At 41.9% G+C, this 20,512-nt stretch overlaps 1 protein-coding gene across 1 annotated transcript in view; it reads right to left on the reverse strand.

Annotated features, from left to right (window-relative positions):
* Positions 1-12,039: 12,039 nt before the first annotated feature.
* LOC136444996 (uncharacterized) overlaps positions 12,040-20,512 on the reverse strand; it is a 61,380-nt gene continuing 52,907 nt past the window's right edge. The window contains exons 8-10 of the mRNA XM_066442826.1: positions 19,034-19,222; positions 15,592-15,701; positions 12,040-13,166 (exon numbers count right to left, since the gene is read on the reverse strand). Of these exons, the coding sequence (XP_066298923.1) occupies positions 12,435-13,166; positions 15,592-15,701; positions 19,034-19,222 (1,031 nt within the window). The 3' untranslated portion in view covers positions 12,040-12,434. The remainder of the gene's footprint in view (positions 13,167-15,591; positions 15,702-19,033; positions 19,223-20,512) is intronic.

Here is a 20,512-nt window from a genome sequence, read left to right on the forward strand (position 1 = left end):
ATACAGGATTTGGGGACGCTGTGTAAAAATAACAGTCTATTCAGAACCACGGACATAGCAGAAATATGTAGTAGTGGCTACATAAGCGCGGGTATTGGTGTATTTTGTAGAGTAAGACCAGTGTATTAGCTATATATCCCTCGTACAGGATTTGGGGACGCTGTGTAACAATAACAGTTTATTCAGAACCATGGACATCGCAGAAATATGTCGTCGTGGAAATTCTACATAAGCACAGGGTATTGGTGTATTTTGTAAAGTAAGACTAGTGTATTAGCTATCCATTCTTCGTACAGGATTTGGGGGCGTTGTGTGACAACAACAGTCTATTCAGAACCACGAACATAGCACGCAGTTAGGTTATTGGGCGTGTCTAACAATATGCCTAAGAACAGCAGTCAAGTCAGCACCACAGACATAGACTGTCAGATTTACACGCTTTTACATTGCGGGGGTTAAGATAGCACTCGCGAATACCATTCACGTTACTTTGAAATAATTGGGCCATTTATTTTTGTTACGTTATGTAACATCATTAAAAAGACGACAAAGGAGTTGTAGAAATCCATTACAAACTGTGCAACAGATCTGCCATGAACAAGAAACAGCTATTAGGCGAATCTGGGTCTGCTAAGTTCAGCAGCTTCTCTTTCAAGATTTCAAGAAAAAACGATAATTTTTTTCTTGTGAGATTTTGGAATTATGCTATTATGTTAGAGGAAAACTGGGTCGTAAATGAAAAAAAAAGGTCATTACGAGGAGATTTGCAATGCAAACACGGCGGCACACTCGCCAAGGGATAGGAGCATCAGCCTTAGCATCGTGATGCTGCGTTCAGTGTGACGCTGTTTAAAGGCATCTAGAGCATTTATGAGGCTTGAAACTTGAATTAAAAACTCCAATTTTTAGTCATTTCTACACATAGTAAGTTTCAATAACACTATACCATTACACATCGACATTAAAGGAGCAAAGAAACGATGTCGTTGTGCGGTGAGAACTTATAGAAAATCCAAGCCCTAATAGACTGATCCAAACTGTCCATCACAATTGGCGGTTCGACCAATGAGAGAGTGACTGCATGTCCGTCAAATATTTGCATTTTTATGTTTTGATTTTGCATTTCTACGTTTTGACAGAGGTGGGCGGGGCTATTTTATCGGTCTATTTACGCTAGGCGCGTGAAACTAAAAGATCACCAAGTAGCTTATTTTAAAATCCGCACGCAAATGTGGTAAAGAGTGGCATCAAATGTCAATTTCATAAAGATGACAGCAACTAGAATATTTCCAGTTTTCAAGCCTTATAAAATGCTCTGGGTGCCTTTGATAATGTCAAATGTTATGCGCCACGCCCAGATAGACCACGATACTCCGCCTGTGAGGTGCAGTACTAGCAGTCCAGTATATCACAAGACATATATCTGACTTGCCCTGTAAGCCCTATAACGCTGATATGTCATAAACCGTTTGACATTTCTAGGACATAAACTGCTGAAAATGGTACGGATAAACATACATCACGGATAAACATACATCAATGCAATAATGCGTTTCTGGTGATAGAATTGTGTCTCATTCATGCTGTACATGGCGCCCGAATCACTGACATCAGACGTTTAACACTACCTTTTACTGAATAAAAAGACTCTTTTTACACAACCAAGATATTTATTCCACCGACGTTTCGGTGACCATCTGTCACTTTCTTCAAGGCAATTCTGACTGGGTCACATAGCAATGCAGCACATGTGTTGCTGCTTATACATATTAATGATATGCAATTCCAAACGCAAAGTATTTACATATGTACAATCACAGAGATGACATCACTATGCAGTCCCAAACGTGCAGAAGTGAAACTATTCACCGACTACCTTTTAGTCTTCACAACCTTAACAACTCGGGCACGCCTTGATTATGGGCTGCTGGCCAATGAATCGGCCTTAGGGCTATACTATGATAAACATTCAGGGGTGTCTTGAAATTTATAGACCTTTCCCTTTCGTTTTAAATAGTGAATCAAATTGCTTCCTCGTGTTTCTTCGTGGAATTCATCATAACTTAAAGAACATATATCTTGCTACCTTAATGGACCACAGTTTTATGCAAATAAGCTTATTTCACAATGGTGACGTTCCGCTTTTAAGGACCCGGCCACACACGTCGCACGGTCGCAATCGTGGGATAGTCGTGCTTGTGTCTTACAAAGGCCAGCTGTATTGGTAAGGAAAACGCCGTCTTAGAGATCCTTGCTAACGCTTTGTTCTGTCACAGGTTACTTGGAAAATTCTACATCAAAATCGCACACGACGAGCTAGAACGAATGCGACCGAGGTCTTTAAAGCTTTTCATACGTATATACAGCCGTCTTATTTGCGTGCGGTAGAGCTTATTGACGGAACGACCTCGTAGTTAACCAATGATTTACTACTTTTAAACGCCTTATCTACACGCGAGCTATGATTGGCTAATAGCTGATAATCTCAGACGTCCATTGGCGCCAGGTTACACCGTAAAGCGGTCCGGTATTGCGTACAAAACCACAGATCTGTTAGCGATTAGTTCAAAATTATAACTGCAATCTTGGAGACAGACATTTACGAAAGTGTAGTCAAAGGCCTTATATTGTGGGCCGTATATACATGTACAATAAACCCCCTCACTGGTGTTTGAAAACGCTTTGATGTAGTGGCGCCAGCTTGAGATGGCCCTAAGGATAGCATATTTGAGGTGCCTGATTCATTATTTACGGCAATATAAACGAGAAATCCGAGTCTAGCCCGATCTCAACGCAGTCTTTATCATTACCCAACGTTTTCAGCTTGATAACGACTGGGGCATTCATCGCCTTTGAAAGTCATCTTTATGGGCACATAGATGAAATACTGTAAATGCCGAAATGTTCGCGGTGCTTTTATGTTCACGGTTTTCGCGGCGACCGTTTCGAACTTAAAACCACCGCAAACATTTTCGTCCAATACTGTAGCAGTATGTGACTATAGTGCTGCCGCGAACTTAAAACCACCGCGAACACTCTATTTTCGCCTTACCGCGAAATAAAAACCATGCAAACTTAAATGCATTTACAGTATTACATAGCAACTGGAAAGATAATGTTGGCTACAGTTTCTATCACGAAACATACAGTCTCCTACTTGAAAAATACATTTCACTCTTAATGTAAAATGTTTTTTTCCTAAGAGTTTTTAGATTCTTACGTTTAACAAAAGAGTTGAGAAAAGTCATAAAAACGCCCTTGTATAGCCCTGTAGAGATTTGAACCACAACTCTTTCACAGCGAGTCGTTGAACTTTTGTCCTGCGTCTATACCCTTATGTATGACTGGAATTTTAATGGTAGAGTCAACATATTTCTCGTGGGAGTCAAGGGAAGAATAAAGAGGAAATTTCATAGCGAGCTGTCATACAAATACCGGATATTACACAAGGTAACAGTCGCCCACATAATGAAAAATGTCAGATTGTTCAAAACCGATCTCAACTTTCATTGTACAGCTTCTCCCAAAGGCAGGCTGGTGGGTGTCTTATCTACCCTGGCGTATTGCTAGTTTTCCGTAGCTTTCCGTTTCTATTCGGAGCCGCAACACTTGATGATGGTACGTCGCCATGGCTTTTTTTTGCATTTCAAGTATAATACAGTACATGTAGTAGGAAAACAAAGGTATACATAAAATTTAGACGGTGAAATGACACAAAATCTAAATAATATATTCCATAACAGTTTGAAAAAACGTGTTTCCTAACTAACAAGATAATTGTGTAATGTTCCCCATTTCCCAAAATGTTTTTTTTAACCTTTTGACATTTCTGTGCTGTAGTGAATTCCAACTTACAACAGGTTCTAACAAAATCAACAAATTCTTTTAAAGAAACTAATTTTGGAGTCTCTACTTCGAAATATATACATTTTAAATTCGTCGCGATGGCTTGGTACTGAGAAAATAGCGACGTCTCTCGACAACACGAGTCGTTTTATTGGTGTTTCTGAGATTGAAGAAGGGCCCATCAGCGTACGGGGTATTAGAAAATCCCATCGAGTGTTCGCAGAAGGACTAAGTGGCCGAAAAGGCTGCGCGCCATAATGAAGCCCACGGCCATTTGCGCTCCACAAATCATGCACCAAAACGCATTACGTAAATTCCTTAGTACCGCACACTGTTTAACCACTGGCAAGTATAAACCATCCCGGCTTGTGCGTCTTCCTTTGGGACTGCTAACGAACTTGTCCACGTGGGGTGAATAGTCCGCTAAATGTACATTCTATCCTCTGGAGAAGGACGTAAAACTGGCGCTATCAGAACGGAAGAGTCCACACGACTGCCACATCTCTCTTTCTGTTTAAGCAAAAAGGACACGGGAACCTCTTCTCCAAACGGCCCGTTTTACGACTTGCTATGAAAGAATGGTCTTGGAACCCCTTTTAAACCGAAGGGCATAAAAGATAGTAGGCTTACAGCGAAGTTCAATTACGGTTAATGGAGGCAAGGGCATATGTATTCTCCAGAGGCTGTCCTTAAATAATGTAATGGTCTTTGAACACGGGTAATGTCGATGTTAAAACAACCACAGACAGAACTTGTAGGACGGCGTGTTTGAAGAATCCTGTAATTGAGTGTGGCTTTCGTGGTGACCTCCAGGGTCGACAGACCTTTATGTTCGATGCTGTGAAGAAGACAAACAACTAGAGTAGCCTGCTAGGGGGCCCAAACCTACACCACGTCTTTATTACATCCCAAGCTATCTGCCACCCAAAAATCAAGACCATAGCACGTCCAGGTCTAAATATACAAAAATATGGCAATTTCTGCTGCAGTACCAAGGTCACATACCAGGGGGCCCAAAATCGACCATAAATTCGGCTACACAACACCCGCTCACATACCAAATATCATCGTAATCCATCCAGAGGTTCTTGAGTTATGCTGACTACAATAGTCCGGAAACACACACACACACAGACAGAAATACAGACATACAGATAGACACACAGACACGCCAAAAACAATATCTCCATTTTTCATGGAGATAAAAAGCCATGTGTGCTGTGCCGGTTTCCAAGAAAATCGCAGTATTTGGATGATGTCTGTAAACTAAAGAACTGACCGTGTGAATGTTTTAACTTTGTGAAAGTCAGGCCGCTAAGTTGTTGTGCAGCATTTTCTGATCTTTCTGAAAGGTTTGAAGCTTTGGCTTCTCTAGTTTTGACAACTTTCTCCTATTTTGAGGTAGGTCGTTTCTGTCTTGGAATGACGGATAAAGAAAGGAAGGACTCAAAAAACAGAGAGAGAATACGAACAACTGTGCAAGGAAAGAAGGAAAAATGTTAGGAAATCCCACACGCGCCAGACAGTTATAACATGCTCTATGAGAGCTGGTATAAAAGTCGATTTACAACTATTTTCTTCCAGCCATGTTGGCAATACGTTCTCTCCAGTCACTTAAATGCCGTTCAGTAATATAACTAGCGCCAGAGACGTCGTAACAACCATAGCAATATTCTTTCCACAATTTTGATATCGTCCCAAAGGAGTTACTAAAAGCAAAATCTTTACCACTATAGTGTAGCGAGCTACCACGTTTATAGGAAAATGTATTTCATAGCACAGAAACTTTCTATTCAGTTTGATCTACCGCCCCTAACTAGTGTTTTTCGGAGTATATATGTGGAGATTGAAGTAAAAAAAAAATCTGTCAAGTTGAATAGTGATAGTGATTTCGAACCAGTTTAGCTCACTGAAAAGCTATAGGAAAGATGTGTACATGTTCATTGTATTGGGAAATCCCCAAGGTCTTTTTGAAACGTACAATGAACAGTGGGCCACGGTTTAACGTCCAGTTCTAAGGTCTATTATTCTTTCCAGTAGCGTGCATTTCTGGTAAGCGACAACAACCGGGATTCGAGCGTTTTCAATGTCCCGGTCGGTGAAGAAAAGTTACGAAATCGACTAAAGAATGACAGCAACAACAACAAAACCTTAAAGGAAGCATTGTGTGCTTGATGTCTCACATTGTCTCTCTTCTTCGATGGATCTATCTTAAACATCGGCTAGTGCTATTAAGGGGATGAGACGCGGACGCCACTTTCTAGCTAATCTTCATCATCTCGTGTTAGAGGAAGAAAGCCCCGAAAACGACGACGTCAGATACGTAACTCTTCCCAACCAAGCGTCGCTAAGTACGCGATGACGACGGCGAGAGTCGATACCAACTCTGTTGAGGGGCATGATATATATATACTATACCATCTGTCTTGCATTAGAATACATGCAGTTCGGATACGCACCAACTTAAGCGTGACTTCAAGCGTCGATGACACGGGAAGAAAACGAGGCCTCTAAGCCCCGGTTATCGATTGGAAAAAAAAATTGTCCATACTCAACATGGACATATGAGGTCGCTAATGAAACGAATCGGATCGGGGCCGACCGAAACATTCCTTGATGGCCCTTCGATGCAATTATCGAGTAGCCTAATTACTTAATGTCCCCCTCTCGAGATGTAATTCGATTTATTAGGGTGAGAAAATTAGGGGAGTAACCAAACGGAAAGCTTTTGGAGGCTGTACCCGCTGTTCTACAGTTAGACTCTATTTACCCTAATTCTGTCTCCGTTCACGGATTACGTACTGTGTCAGTGCCCCATTAGTTGTACTTGTCCAAAATGGCGGCCACAGCTACTACCCTGGGTGCACCGTTTGAAACAAAAGCCCCCCTCTCACTAGACCTGCGGCACGTTGCCGGCGTCGCTGCGTTCTAAACTGGATTTGCGTTACCCTTGACTTTATAGTGGGAATATCATTCAAAACGTACATGTATGACCAAAAAGACAACAAAACACACAAAAAAAATCGTTTTTTGTTGATGGAATTCGTTGAGTGCTTTGCCAATTCGATCGGCCGCAGCGATGCCGCCAGCGTGCCGCGGGTCCAGTAAGGAGGGGGGAGGGGTATTATTCCATTCATTCGTAGCATTCGGAAAATGACAGCGCTGAGACGGAATTCGAGCGGTTTCGACTTTATTACTCTTTCTCAAGAATGATAGAGATCGCACCGCTCCTCCTTTTATACCTTTTGTGTGCCTTCCTTAGTGCAGGGCGCTCTAACTCGATTTTAGGATATTGACCAATCAGCGTAAAGGTTTTGCCCTGGTTATAGGTTAGGTTGCCCTGATCTGAGGAATTAATTCCATTCTATATCATGTATCGAGTAATTATGTTACAGTAGTACAATGGTATATACAGTTCGTAGTTGTTTATGTTTTTGCCATACATTGTGCCTGATGCAATTGTTATGCAATAAACTTTGACTTGTTAAAGTTCCAACTTCTGCCCCCCTCCCACCGCTACTTTCACGTACTTTACAGACGGTAACCTTGGTTCCATTACCCGGTGGACAGCGGGTAGATAGGAGCTCCTCAAATTTACGTTGAGCACGATAACACAATCAGCGAGCGGCGAGACAAATCTGAGAGACGCTGCCTATGGCTGCAGAAGTCAGATGGTCGACCGGATAACGCGCGCAACATTACCCTTAAAATACTGTTCGGATTTAGCGGTAGCGGGTACCCTTCTAGGCTAGCTTAAGGCATGATCCTCTCCCAGAAAGCTTCGATAATGGGGCTTTCTTCAATCGGACCACAGATGGTTTCTCGCCCGACTCCATCCCACCATCAGACCCGCACCCAATAATAGTTTCCATTTTGGGCTATTAAGAACCCATTCCTAATTCTTCTGCCTCTGAAGCCAAATGGGAGCTTGATTCGCATCACGAAGATAACAAATTTCTCTTTTACGATCACTTATCGAGCTCCATCCATCCGACGTGGAGGACCGTCCAGTGTGTCCCGTCAAAGTGCGAGATGTTCTTCGGTACATCTAGAAAAATCACGGGCCACCGTATCAATTGTGAACCGTTAAGTCTGCCATGATATCCTGGGAACGATAGAATCGGACGTCTTTGGAAGCACACTTCCCAGAATGCAATATCACTATTACATGGCCGCCATCTTTGGCCTCTTTTTACGTGTATCGTTTGATTTAGAGAATATACATATAAAAGAGACATACGGCTGTACAAATGCATATTTCAGGCTGTCCCCATATGCCTAATTGTCGCATATGCCCTTTATAGGAACTCAGTGGTGCGCATCAGTACTTTCTAATTGACCTTGAAAGAGCTAGCTTGAGTTGTCATTGCATTAAAGTCGTCCCGAAAGGTCAACCATAATGGGATTTAGAGACAGTGTAAGTTGTTAATGTTCCCAGGGGGGAATGTAACAAAACGACACAACAGTGCTGCGAGCTGATTACATCGTGAGGGAAAAAGAAGAAGATGATTCGACTCTTTACTCCCGAATCGGGCGTAAAGATTTCACTAATAGTTTTCCAAGAACGAAAGAACACTGCAGCGTCACCCAAGGGTCGTTCTACTTCTCTCCTTGCAAGGGATACGATAAGATTTAGGACCATTGTGGCCTGGTGAACTCACTTGGGCAACCTACGGATCGTTATACATGGGAACACATAGCTCAATGAGTGGCCACGTATATTAACGCCTCATTGGAAACCGTGACCTTTCAGACGATCTTTTTACATGTCGCTTGGGCCTTCCTCTGACGAGGCATGGAAGTGGCAGCGCTATGAAAAAGAAACGAAGGATTTTAACAGAACATGGGATGCTTTATAAGCGTATTCAGAACTCGTCGGTCTGTTCGTGGCTTGTAAACATGTTTTGATAGGGGGTTGAATACGTGACTAGACAGTAATGATTAAGATAGCATGCAGGAATGACAACTTTACCTGTACGCCTAGATGATGTAACGGCTAACGCAATGCTAATCCATTTAGAATTGCTCAACAATCATCCAACAAAGGTCTGAATATGAACAACGTTAATACGAGTATGTACACCAGAAGGAGTGAACAATGATAATTTATTTACTATATCAGATTTGCTTTTCTATGTCTTCTATACATATATTTTCCCATCCTTTAGGTATACCTTGAAATCGTATACAAGTATACATTCTTAGGCCTTGGCGGCTATATAGATAAAGCTGATAAGTCAGTTGTTTATAAAATTGCAAAAAGTTTTATGATCTTTTATGATCTGCTATTTCCAACACAAAGACTTGGACCTATCCAAAAGTTCGAGAGTATGACACCAGTCTTTGTCAAAGAATACATCCACCACTTCTATAACGTCACGTTATGCAGATTGAGAACACGTGGTTGGTGAGTAGTGGATCAAATGTATCAGATAATCTGTGGTGTCCTCCGTCTCTTGCCATGGATGGATGTAGGGCCCTGGTGTATATCGCTTTTTGGAAAGTTTTGTTTGTCGCTATAGAGAGCATGTACCCTGTACACGTACACAATCACCAGGCATTCACATGCATTTTAAAAAGGTCACTTATTTGGAACCTATTAGTTGGAGTTTACTTAATATTTTCATAATAAGGTCCCCTATCAGATCTATTATACGAACGAATACAGCACATTCATTCGATCTGAGGAGCAAAATACTTGTGATCGAAATATCTAAGTCAATTCTTTTCCTTAACGCGGCTTGTAATGGTGTTGTACAAGATAAAGGAGTCCTATGCAACTTTCGGGAGAAAATTCCGTAGAAAGTTGTATAACGAAATGCCAAGAAACTAAAGAACGTCGGCCATCTATGGAATGAGTAAAGAATATCAAACTGTGGTGTAATTGGCTTTCGGACTCAAAGCAAGCATACTACGACGTGCAATCTGCTAGGAAAGTTCTCAACCCAATTGCTGAGTATGTAGAACCAAATGCTTGTGAGGCGTCAAGGGTGTCCTTAGTGGAGTAGCTACGTTTTATCAGTAAGATAAATCTTCCCGACAAAATGTACTTAACGCCGTCAAAAGCAATAGTGATAAGACGTTCCTAAAGAAATTCCCCAAAGTTATTACTTTTAGCTTTGCACGTTAAGCGTAGTCCTCCCCCACACTTTTTTAAACCTTTAAGGAAGAGATCCCAATCAATGAGAAAGAATCTGTCGTCTCTGGTCACGCTTGTTGTCTTAAGTGTGCTAAGGGAGGAGAACATACGTGCAATTTCTTAATATTTAAACTGTAAAGGGTGGTTTTCAATGTGTTAGGGACGTCTCTTTTTGCTGCAAATGGTCTATGTGTCATATGTGTTTGGACTATTGTGATAACATGTGGTCCTATTGTGGTTAATCGAAATATGCAATTCTAGAACGTTAGAAAGTGGACAATTAGGAAATTTATTTTTAATCATAGACTCGGAAGTGATGGCCAGAGAAAGCTATTAAAATGCAATCTGATATTGACAAAATGCTGTAAGATAACAGATATTGCATATATGTCACATATTATAAAAAAAATGTATCCCCCGCTTTACGATGGTATGGTGAACTATCATAATGTTTAAGTTCTCGCTGAATATCTATAAAATCTATACTGTCTGAAAGGTTCTTCATATGATGGCTCATAAAATCTACGTACACTACGTACGTAAAATGCCTTTTCTTATTTTTCTTGTTTCTTCTTATACACAGACAAAATCCTGAAAAGAAGAAGACTATCTGTTTTTAAGAAATACATTTTGCCCACGAATTAAGAATTTTTTCTTAAGTAAATTTTTCTTAGAAAGTATGTCTTGAAGTAAGATTATTCAAGAAAGGTGAGAGAAAAATTCCAAAATTTTCTTAAACATAACAAGAAAGATAATCTTGAAGGAAGAAATTTAGACTTGAATTTCTAGAAAGTCTTGAGGGTGAAAATCTTGTTGAGAAATTATGTTGAGAATAAAGAAAGTTTTCCTTATTGTGAGAATTACCATGGAAAACATCAGACTAATTCTTCAATTCTTCTTTTTTATTCATTCTTGAAATTCTTAAACATAAGAAAATTTGTCTACGAGTTAAGAAAAACGAAAAAAGCTAGAAAAGCAAGAAAACATTTTTTTGGTAGTGTATACAGTCATATCCTTGGAGAAATCACACCACGTTATCACTATTCTACTGTACCCCTGTCAGAAATAGGTCCGAAAGGAGAGTACATTTTCTCCCAGCTACAGAGAAGCCATGGTAATATGTCAAAGGTTAATGGGTACCATGAAATAGCGCCGTCCCCCTAATGCCAGTGATAAACACTAACGAGGACTTGAAAGAGTTTTCGAAGCCTCTTAAAATGGCGGAGGTCACTTGAATGTCATCCCAAGTGTACGCACAGTGCACTGTCCTTGGGTGCAGTTCTTTTGATGATGAAATTTGATATAGCCATCATGATGGTTCTTTGCTTAAAGGCAACCAAAGCAATATTAGGGCCCAAAAATTAATTATAATTATAAAAATGCTGAAATCTTTATGGTAGTGACATTTACTAACACTGTTTAGTACATTTGCGTAATAACTTCACACTTTGAGCATTTCAAAACCGCGATAAAAACGAGCCGTACGATGATCCCCTTAGTTTCGCGAGCCTACGCAAAACCCCGCGACGATTTTCAGTGAGTTCTCACATCACACCGACGCCACTTTTTCGCATCATGGATATCGCTCTATATTGTGATAGTATTGTTTAAACTAATCATGTATAGAAATGACTAAATAAATTGACTTTCAAAATCCAATTTTCGGGCCCTAATATTGCTTGGGTTTCCTTCAAGATGACCAGAGTAACGACTACGTTGTTCTTTGGATGCTTTTGATTTCAATGATGGTAATTATGATTTAATTTTAATAATTCCTAATCTGTATCTGTCATTGCCATTGCCTAATGCATCAGTAGAAATAAAAGCGACTTACACATTCACTCCTTCAACACATTGGTTATACTTCTTCTTGCTACAGTTCTAAACAGCCAAAGGCGTCAAAGTGTACAAACTTACCTCATATCAACCAGATGTTACGCCATATTTCTAGCTCTGTTAAGTTCTTTCTTAAGTCTTCGTCTGCATTAATGATTTGGTAATTGTTGCATTCGGAAATGTAGAATTACATTCATAAGTAAGACACAAGACATGGCTACGATGATCTTCAAAATTTATTCCTCAAATACACATTTACAAATTTTCCATTTCTAGAGCGTATAGCTGGTGTTTGTAGAGTATATTAAAAGTTAACTTGAGCAGACGTCACCAACAAAAGTACTACCTATTAGACTACGAACCGAAACGCGAAGAGAACCTTCTATTGCGCATGCTCAAGCACCATATCATTGGCCCTCTTAACAGCCTATAAACCCCCATATATAGATAAAGACAAACGTGATTAAAAGCGTGTTGTCTTTTGTTTCTTCCCTTTATCATAGATACGAGAAAAACGTTTTCATGCCGACTTTATGGTTCCAGTGAGTTAAAGATATATGGCGGACTGCATGGCCTTTGAGCCCAAAGAGCATCTCTTATGTTTGAAATGCAATCAGGCTTCAATGCTATGCAGCCCGTCTGAGTCGTATCTTCTAACCTCATTGTCGGAACCATCAAGGGAGCTGTCAATTTGGTCGGACGGCGGAAAAGAGCCGCTGACACTCGATCCCAGAAAGCTATCAGGCTCCTGTCTCTCTCCCTCAGGCCGTAAATAGTACCGCTCCACGTTAGTCTCGCTGCCACCGTACACGCTCTCGGGATAACCGTCGAAGCAGCGGAAAGAGCCGGAGTTGTCCGAATGGCACCGGAGAGAGTCGGAACGTGACGAATGGCACCGAACAGAAGACGACCTCCGCGAACTGTGTCGAGTGCGGGAGTCTCGATTGTCAGTCGTGTTCTGGTCGCAATTGTTTTGAGACGCACTCCGTGGGTTCTGAGCCGCTGGCTGTGTACTAGTATATTGCCCTTGATTTGCTTCAGTACACTCGTTACAATGACACACTTCCGGTTGGCAGTTATCTGCTTCCGGGTTAGACGAGTTGCTCACTGGTTCTGATGAGCGTCGGGACAATTTTCGACCTTTGTTTGAGGAACCACTTTTCCTTCTAGACGGCTTCTGGTAGTTGCGGAACTCGTATTGTTCATGGGAAGTGTTAGAGTCTTCCTCCATGCCATAGCCTGACGAGTCGTGATAGCCGGAGGAGTCTTGGTCTCCGCCATAGCCGGAGTTGCACCTCTTGGTAGAGCTGTGCATAGCACAGCTGGCTCGGTGTTGTCCATTTACCTTTGGAAATCACAAAAAAAATAGAGTTAAGTATTTGTGCTACATATGCTTCAGGTTTGCTATGTTATTCTAGCGATTACGGGGTCTTTTTATAAATATGAATTTTTCTTTTTATTCGAGTTGAATGTGTGATAGTTGTGTGCCGATTTGTTCAAAATAGAGAGAACGCTAGCAACCCCCAAAACACCCCTCCCAATGAAATGGTATGGCTACCCTGCGACGTCACATAATCAAGATGGCGGCCACCACACATGCCAACGGATCCAACAAAGGCTTTACTACGCAAACCTGTAATTAACATCGTTACCTACTTTTGATACTGATTGTCATCTAAACAAAACAGACGTTTACAACACCACGAGAACCTAAAAAAACAATGTACTGTTTCTTTTTAGTAATATATTTCTTGGATTTGTTGTCCTTATAGTCTCTACCCTAAGCCATTTTAAGATTACCAAACATAATTTGACAACATTATATCAATTACAAATCCCTATTAGATTTTTTAGATTTTAGATTTTTTTATAGATTTGCCCTCCTCCCCTTTAAACTTTATGCCAACTCTGAGATTCACATGAAAAAAAATGGCAATTTCGTGTTGAGTTGACTAAAAAATGCCTTGACCTCTCTCGCCTTTTGCACAAATTGACCAAAGACTCTGCTATATAGCTGCCGAGTAAGTTCTTACGTTATCCCATTGTAGCATCAGGCGAGGATATGTTACGGGTTAGTGTAGTAATTTGGACTCCGACTTTGGTCGATCTAAGGAGCGAAACCTGTTTATTCCACTGATCCATGGAGGCGAGAACGGCGCTGGTGGAACAGGAGTTGTAATCACAAACCGAGATGAGTTTTTTCTGTCCACTAAATGGATCCATGGGGAGGGTAACGTATGGCAAGTCTGGTCCATAGCCGTTCCGTGGCCAGTTATTTGGCTCACGGTAATCCTTTAATGTTCCGATTTGTGGGAACCAGGGCTCGGTTCCGAGCTATTTTTAGCAGAAAAAAGCAATCTATAGTAACCGTATCTTCGAAATCATTAAGTAAAAGTACCCATAGCCGTCCAAAGTTAAAGTTTGAAGATCAACCTTCGTCTTCTTTTCAAAGATGTCCCGAGTGTTGTCTATCTGATAGATTTGAAATGCCTCAAATGTCTAGACCCACCAAAGAGATGGTGTAAAAGTCTCGTTTTATTCAAATGGCTTCTTTCTCGACTGGCCGGTACTTAACGTAATGAGAGAAGAATGAACTGGTGGCTACTTGACAATCACAAGAGAAAACTTTGGAAGAACTTTTGTAAGTACATCTTGTTGTCTTTTTTAACAGGTGTATATGTTCTCATCTTGTAAAAAGCCTTTATTACATTTGTATACGTTTAGTACACTCTTCTGACATGTTGTCTTCATACCCATTCTTGATCTTAGCCTGGAATTCAAACCTATTATAGCTCCCGAGTCTCCTCTCCGCAAATATTTGGACTCGGGAGCTATAATAGGTTTGGATTCCAGGCTACCTTGATCTAACATTACAATATTGATCTTATATCCCGTTTCACTGCAGTTGCAACCGTGTCAAGTGTATTTTGTAAGTTTTTTGTTTTGTTTTTCAAATTGTACTTTTACGGCATGGATCATATTCTATTTGTAAACTCATAGATCGTATAAATCTAATTTCGGTCTAAATCCAATGAAAAGGCGGCATGCATAACAGCATAGAGACGAAACAGTTATTGCAACCTCCTTCCAGTCGGGCGGTGCCCTCGCTGTGACCGAGCGGTTTGACAGAGTGCTCACCGAATTTTATGAATACAAAAGACGAATCTTTTTACACTTTGCGTGTTTTGTAATGGAATGCTCTAGATATGATGTTTTACTTAATAAGTTATTCACATTTCTCGAAACAAGTACAAATTTTAAGAGTCTCGATGATACAGACCGTTTTGAGTATAGCCCTTATTGTATTGTATTAGTAATTAGGATGTTAAGTTTTATTCTATACTTCTACTTTGTATTATGTTTACGAGTTCTTGCCATACTTTGTTCCATGTGTAATTGTAATTGTCGTGCAATAAAGTTCTTCTTCTATTCAGTCATGCTTTTTTCATCTTGCATGATATTATAATCATGAAGTCAAGAATTATAAAATTAGTTCTCAGCGAGGTCGCAGTGCGGTCACTGACAAGCCCACCTCTCACTGGACCCGCGGCACGCTGGCGGCGTCGCTGCGGCCGATTGAATTGACAAAGCACTCAACGAATTTCATCGACGAATCTTTGTGTGTTTTGTTGTCTTTTTGGTCTTTTTGATTGATATTCCCATTATAAAGTCAAGGGTAGCACAAATCCAGTTTACTTAAGACGCAGCGACGCCGCCAGCGTGCCGAGGGTCCAGTGAGGGGGGGGCTTTAGTTGTGTCGGCGTCCGTACCTTTGAGGAGAGCAGCTGTACGTCTGCCGCCGGCAGCGTCGACGCCGAGGAGGCCCCCAACGTCACATCGGGCTCTCTGCTCCTAATTGGCGAAAGCTCCGATAGATCCCCTGGAAATAAGAACACCAGATCTCAATTTACCGGTTGCCTTTTGAAGTTTTTCCTATCAAGTACGACCCGACCATTCTCGCAAAACCTTCGTCTCCTCCATCAATCTAAGAGTGCAAATTTGCATAACAAGAAGGGGTCTAAAGTTTTCGGCTTCGGAGTTGAGATAGGGTGATCCAATTTATTTTTCCTGTACATGAATAGGCGACGTGCAAATAGCCTGCGATGAAGGAGGAAGTACTCAAAGCTCCACGGCAAGAAAAAGCCATTACGCCCATTAATTAGGTTGGCTGGCCCGGCCATATGCTAGCGCTAGCCAGATCGAAGGTAAAAAATCCAGAGTAGGGACGAACATTAGGTAAGGTCTATTGCGCTGGAAATGGGGTGCTCCATGCACATGCGTTCGTCATAGTGATGAATCAAACCGAGCATCCATCAGGAAGTCAAGACCAAAGCTTCCCCCCGACAGTTCGTCTCTCTCGCACCATCAATTTTGATGATCCCAGGATGCCCTCCCATGTTTTGCAGACGCTCGTTTATAGATGCAAATACACAAAGGCCGAACTTGTGAGGGGGAAAGTTTGTGGCAACGACCGATGATGCGTTTCTACCACCTCATCTGGTCTTGGAAGATAGATAGGGCCTGGTGCAGTTTGTGACGAGCGATAAGTTTCTGCAAGATCATCTGATCTTGATGGACAGAAGGGGCTCAAGTTCGGCCTTTTGGTGTGTAAGAGGACCATAATGAACGTCTTTGTGCTCTGCTCTCTCATAATTGGGTTTACTGCCTCAAAGGGAGCATGGGACGTTTTGTGTAGCAGCACTACTTTGTCGGTTTTTTTCCTGTAATCGTGCGCGGCGCGGAGGACCTTCTTAGCTTTCCTTTCCTTCTACCTTGTGTATCGACCCTGTCCTTGATACCCCATCATCTCACGGCAAAGATATAAATTTAAACGAAATCCTCGGATAACGACGCCCTTGCCAGAACACCATATCTCGTGAAGATACCACTCCCGAGCTTCCCCCTTACTGGTTGGAGACAAGACCTCTTGTGAAGGTGATAAATCTAAAGTTCTCAGCCTCTCCGAGGGATGACCAGCTACATTAACACGGCAGCAGCCTGAGAATCCATCTGGACCCTAACGACAGGAGACTCAAGTCCGAGGCAGAAAAGTGGTTTTGTTACAGTTGCCTATTAACAATAAAACACAGCTCTCTACTCCAAAGGCACTAAAGCACAGATAATGCCCGTTACTTCGGATGAGGATTCAAATCCTGTATAAAACGATGCCAGAGAAAATTGATCACTAAGACCTTGACGTTGTATGGCCACAGGCGAATACGTAAAAATCGACCTTACAGATCGAGGCATGGCGACTTGTGACGGATTATCGGATGCGAGTCCTACTGGTTCCCTTGGATTGAAGCTACGAGGGACAAAAGAATTGATGACCACCATAACGTAGTCCAAAAGGCTTAATGCTACTTAGTAACTGGGCATGGATCAATGAGGTCCCACCGGAGCGGAACGGTCGACGCTGCCAAACGGGTGGCAATGATGGAGCACTCCGACAACGTTCCAGCTCCGCACACTCATAAACTTTGCAGCAGGAACTTTCCAGGGGAAGACACTTCAGAACTTCCCGTCGCATCAATTTTGTTTCCGCTTCAGAAGAGGTCCCCAACCGCGCACCTTAGAAAGTGATTCTGCCGAAGGCTAGGATCCTAGGAGCACAGATGTATCCCACTGGTTCCCTGGTTCATCCACAATCCTAGGTTCCGGTAATTGGGCGGCACGTGAGGCGCCGCAGAAGCCCTTCGGCCCCGCAGCTCTTTGTGTGGGTGAACCTCCTCTGATTGTGGCGTTTAAAAGTCAAATTCACGTCAGCTAAATTGCATAACCAGCCACAACATAAATAGAGGATTTCTTCGTTCCCTTTCCCGAACAATCAATCAATAAAGTAAATCAAACGCTATACAATCACGCAAAACTCTTACAATCCAATACAAACGTCGGCTATATTACATTTACAACGTGCTGGCACAAATGCATCCCCCGCCGGTATCTTGCAGATAAAGAGGCAGGGAAAATATCAGTGTTATTCGATTTGCTTTGACAAATATCACAACGGAATGCTGATTTTAAGACTAAGATAAGGGGTGAAGTTGCAAAATGCCACACGGCAGTTTCATTCTCGTTAACTTTGTTGGCTCAGCAAGAATGTTGTATTGTGCCAGAACACGATGCTTGTCTGGAAGCCTAGGGTGACTTGGTGAAATTATCGCTAGTGACATCTTACACAATAGATATACTACTCTGCAAGGCTGTTGGGTACGTAGGCAATCGTGTCCAAGCCATGAGTGGCGGAGACGTGAAAACACACCGCTAATGGCATCTCCGAGGAGACTGCATTAACACAAAGAACCTGTCTGTTCTCTCAGCTGGGGTGCTTTGCGTAGTAATTCCAAGTCATTCAGCGAACTGACACCCCAGACACAATGTACTGTACAAGTACGTATCACCTTACAGGGAATTTCGGGGTCGTCGAAGGACAGCGAAGTGTAAACCTAACAGAGAATCCCTTAGTATTTCAGCTACCGGTATGCCACGCAACCGATTAATGGCAAAGTGACTGTCAAACGTACTTGCCATTGCTGCATTTAAAAGATATGACTTCAGTGTTATCTTTGAGAGACGTATACAATATCAAGAATATACAATTTTAAAGCTTATGTATGTCTTTGCTAGACTATCATTATTACTATCTTCAACCAAAAAACACGTAGCTTTGGATGTTGTAAAAGTGTGGCGTTATCAATATCTTTGCCGTTATCATCATTATTACTATAGTCTGCTTCGTTGTCAATAACAACATCATGAATGCCAAAAATAGCTACTCAAGCAACTGGATAAAATTTTGAAAGACGTTTCGAACTGCATCCGCTATCTTTCGTCAGTGAATAAGGGAAGATCTGGTAGAACTAGGTTTTATACCAAAACTCTGAATAGATATGTTAATGAAGGGAAGACAATTTCAGAGGGTTCAATAGAATAGTAAGTTAAGTCAAGGTTGTATGCTAAGGAATCAATTAGCTCCTGAAATTGTCTTCACTTCATTAATATATCTATTCATGATCAGAGTTTTGGTATAAAACCTAGTTCTGCCAGATGTTTCCATCGTCTCTGACGAAAGATAGCGTATGCTGTCCGAAACGTCTGACTGTTTCAAAATATTATCCAGTTGCTTGAGTAACTATTTTTGGCGTATCTTATTACCTGGATGTCTAACCTTCATCAACATCATGAATGTATCATCACCATGTCATTGCGTACCTACAGAACTTTCCGGCACCACTTCTACGTAGTTGGACGGGAAGAGGCCGACCTTCCCCCGAAGGTAGCCGTACCACCAGCCGGGGTCCTCCCTACTGACGATCTCCATGACGTCACCCACCTGCAGCTGCAGTTCGCCCTCCTCGCAGGGGTCGTAGTCGTACAGCGCACGCGCGTAGCACTTCTTCCCTGGAGAAGAAGGGTGAGAAAGCTCGTGATTCGGGTACAGATTCAAATAAGATGTGTCAGGACTGATTTTTTTCTTTTTCTTTTTTTTCGCTGTCAACGGCTGGTTGTTAAGGATTCCACCTCTTGCTGGTCAGCTGCCCCGCGCCATTTTGATTACGTACGTTGTATCCCGTGAAGTTGTAAGCCAGTCGCCAACTCTTAGACACGATACCTATAATTGATGACACTGGTGCAAGACATATGTACACCATCTTTGGACCCGTCGGCGGTCTCGAAGATTCCCTTTAAGATTACTAGACAGTATCGGCTTTGTACTTAAGGTATCAATCTTTAAAAACTCGAGTTAAGAGTAAATCTTCTACCCCCTATAGGAACGGTGTGCCATCTCACTCTGTGAATCTCGTACCCAATGATGCATTCCACAAAGGTCGTCTTGATCCCAGGGTAGTGAATGGGTCTAAATTTTCATTGACGTAATCAATGACCTGCGGTACGAATTCGATGAACCTTCAGAAGGCCCAGGCCAAAAAATGTAACATTTGTCAAGCACGCAGTACCAAATCGTCCAATCACTTTTGAATATATAGCTAGTCATCAGAGGATGTTGATTGATACTTTTGGATGGCATTCCCATAACTATCGATTTTCTGACGCCGATCCCAATAGGGAAGGAACGTTACAGATTTTTCTCTGTCGGGCTTGGCACAGAGCACAAACTTATCAAAGCTGTCTACAACTCTAGAAGTCTGTACACAATGTGGGACTTTTCCATTCACCATTCAAGATCTTCAATCTATCCATCATTGAATCATAGATAACCATCTAGGGATGACTATTCATTGAATAGGAAGCAAAGGAAATATGCTGACTGAACATGTTCGGCTAGCATTCATAAAAGTTAGGCTTTAGTCCTACGTTTGAAAAGAATGCCATCACAGAAGCGGGTACGGGGTTTTGTGTGGGCATAGATGATGTGCGTAGGCGGAGCGTTGGCCTAAACCGAACTGAAAAGTTACAATAAAATCCTTTATTGCCAAGCTTAGGTACGTAGCATCCAGGTGATCAACTTGTTGTGGCGTCGTGTGGCGTAACGGCGAGAACATTCGGCCGTCAAAGAAGGAAGGGTACCAGAGTTCGATCCCGGCTTGCCCCCAGACATGTCTGGACATGCGCCCGGACTTTGTGCACTTGGGCAAGGCACTCAACACAAATTTCCTCACTTCACTCAGGTGTAAATGAGTACCTAGCTTCGGTTAGGGACGTCCCTCGGATAGGACGTTGAATAGAGGT

The sequence above is a fragment of the Branchiostoma lanceolatum genome, chromosome 11 (genome assembly GCF_035083965.1).
Source record: "Branchiostoma lanceolatum isolate klBraLanc5 chromosome 11, klBraLanc5.hap2, whole genome shotgun sequence".
Taxonomy (NCBI): domain Eukaryota; kingdom Metazoa; phylum Chordata; class Leptocardii; order Amphioxiformes; family Branchiostomatidae; genus Branchiostoma; species Branchiostoma lanceolatum.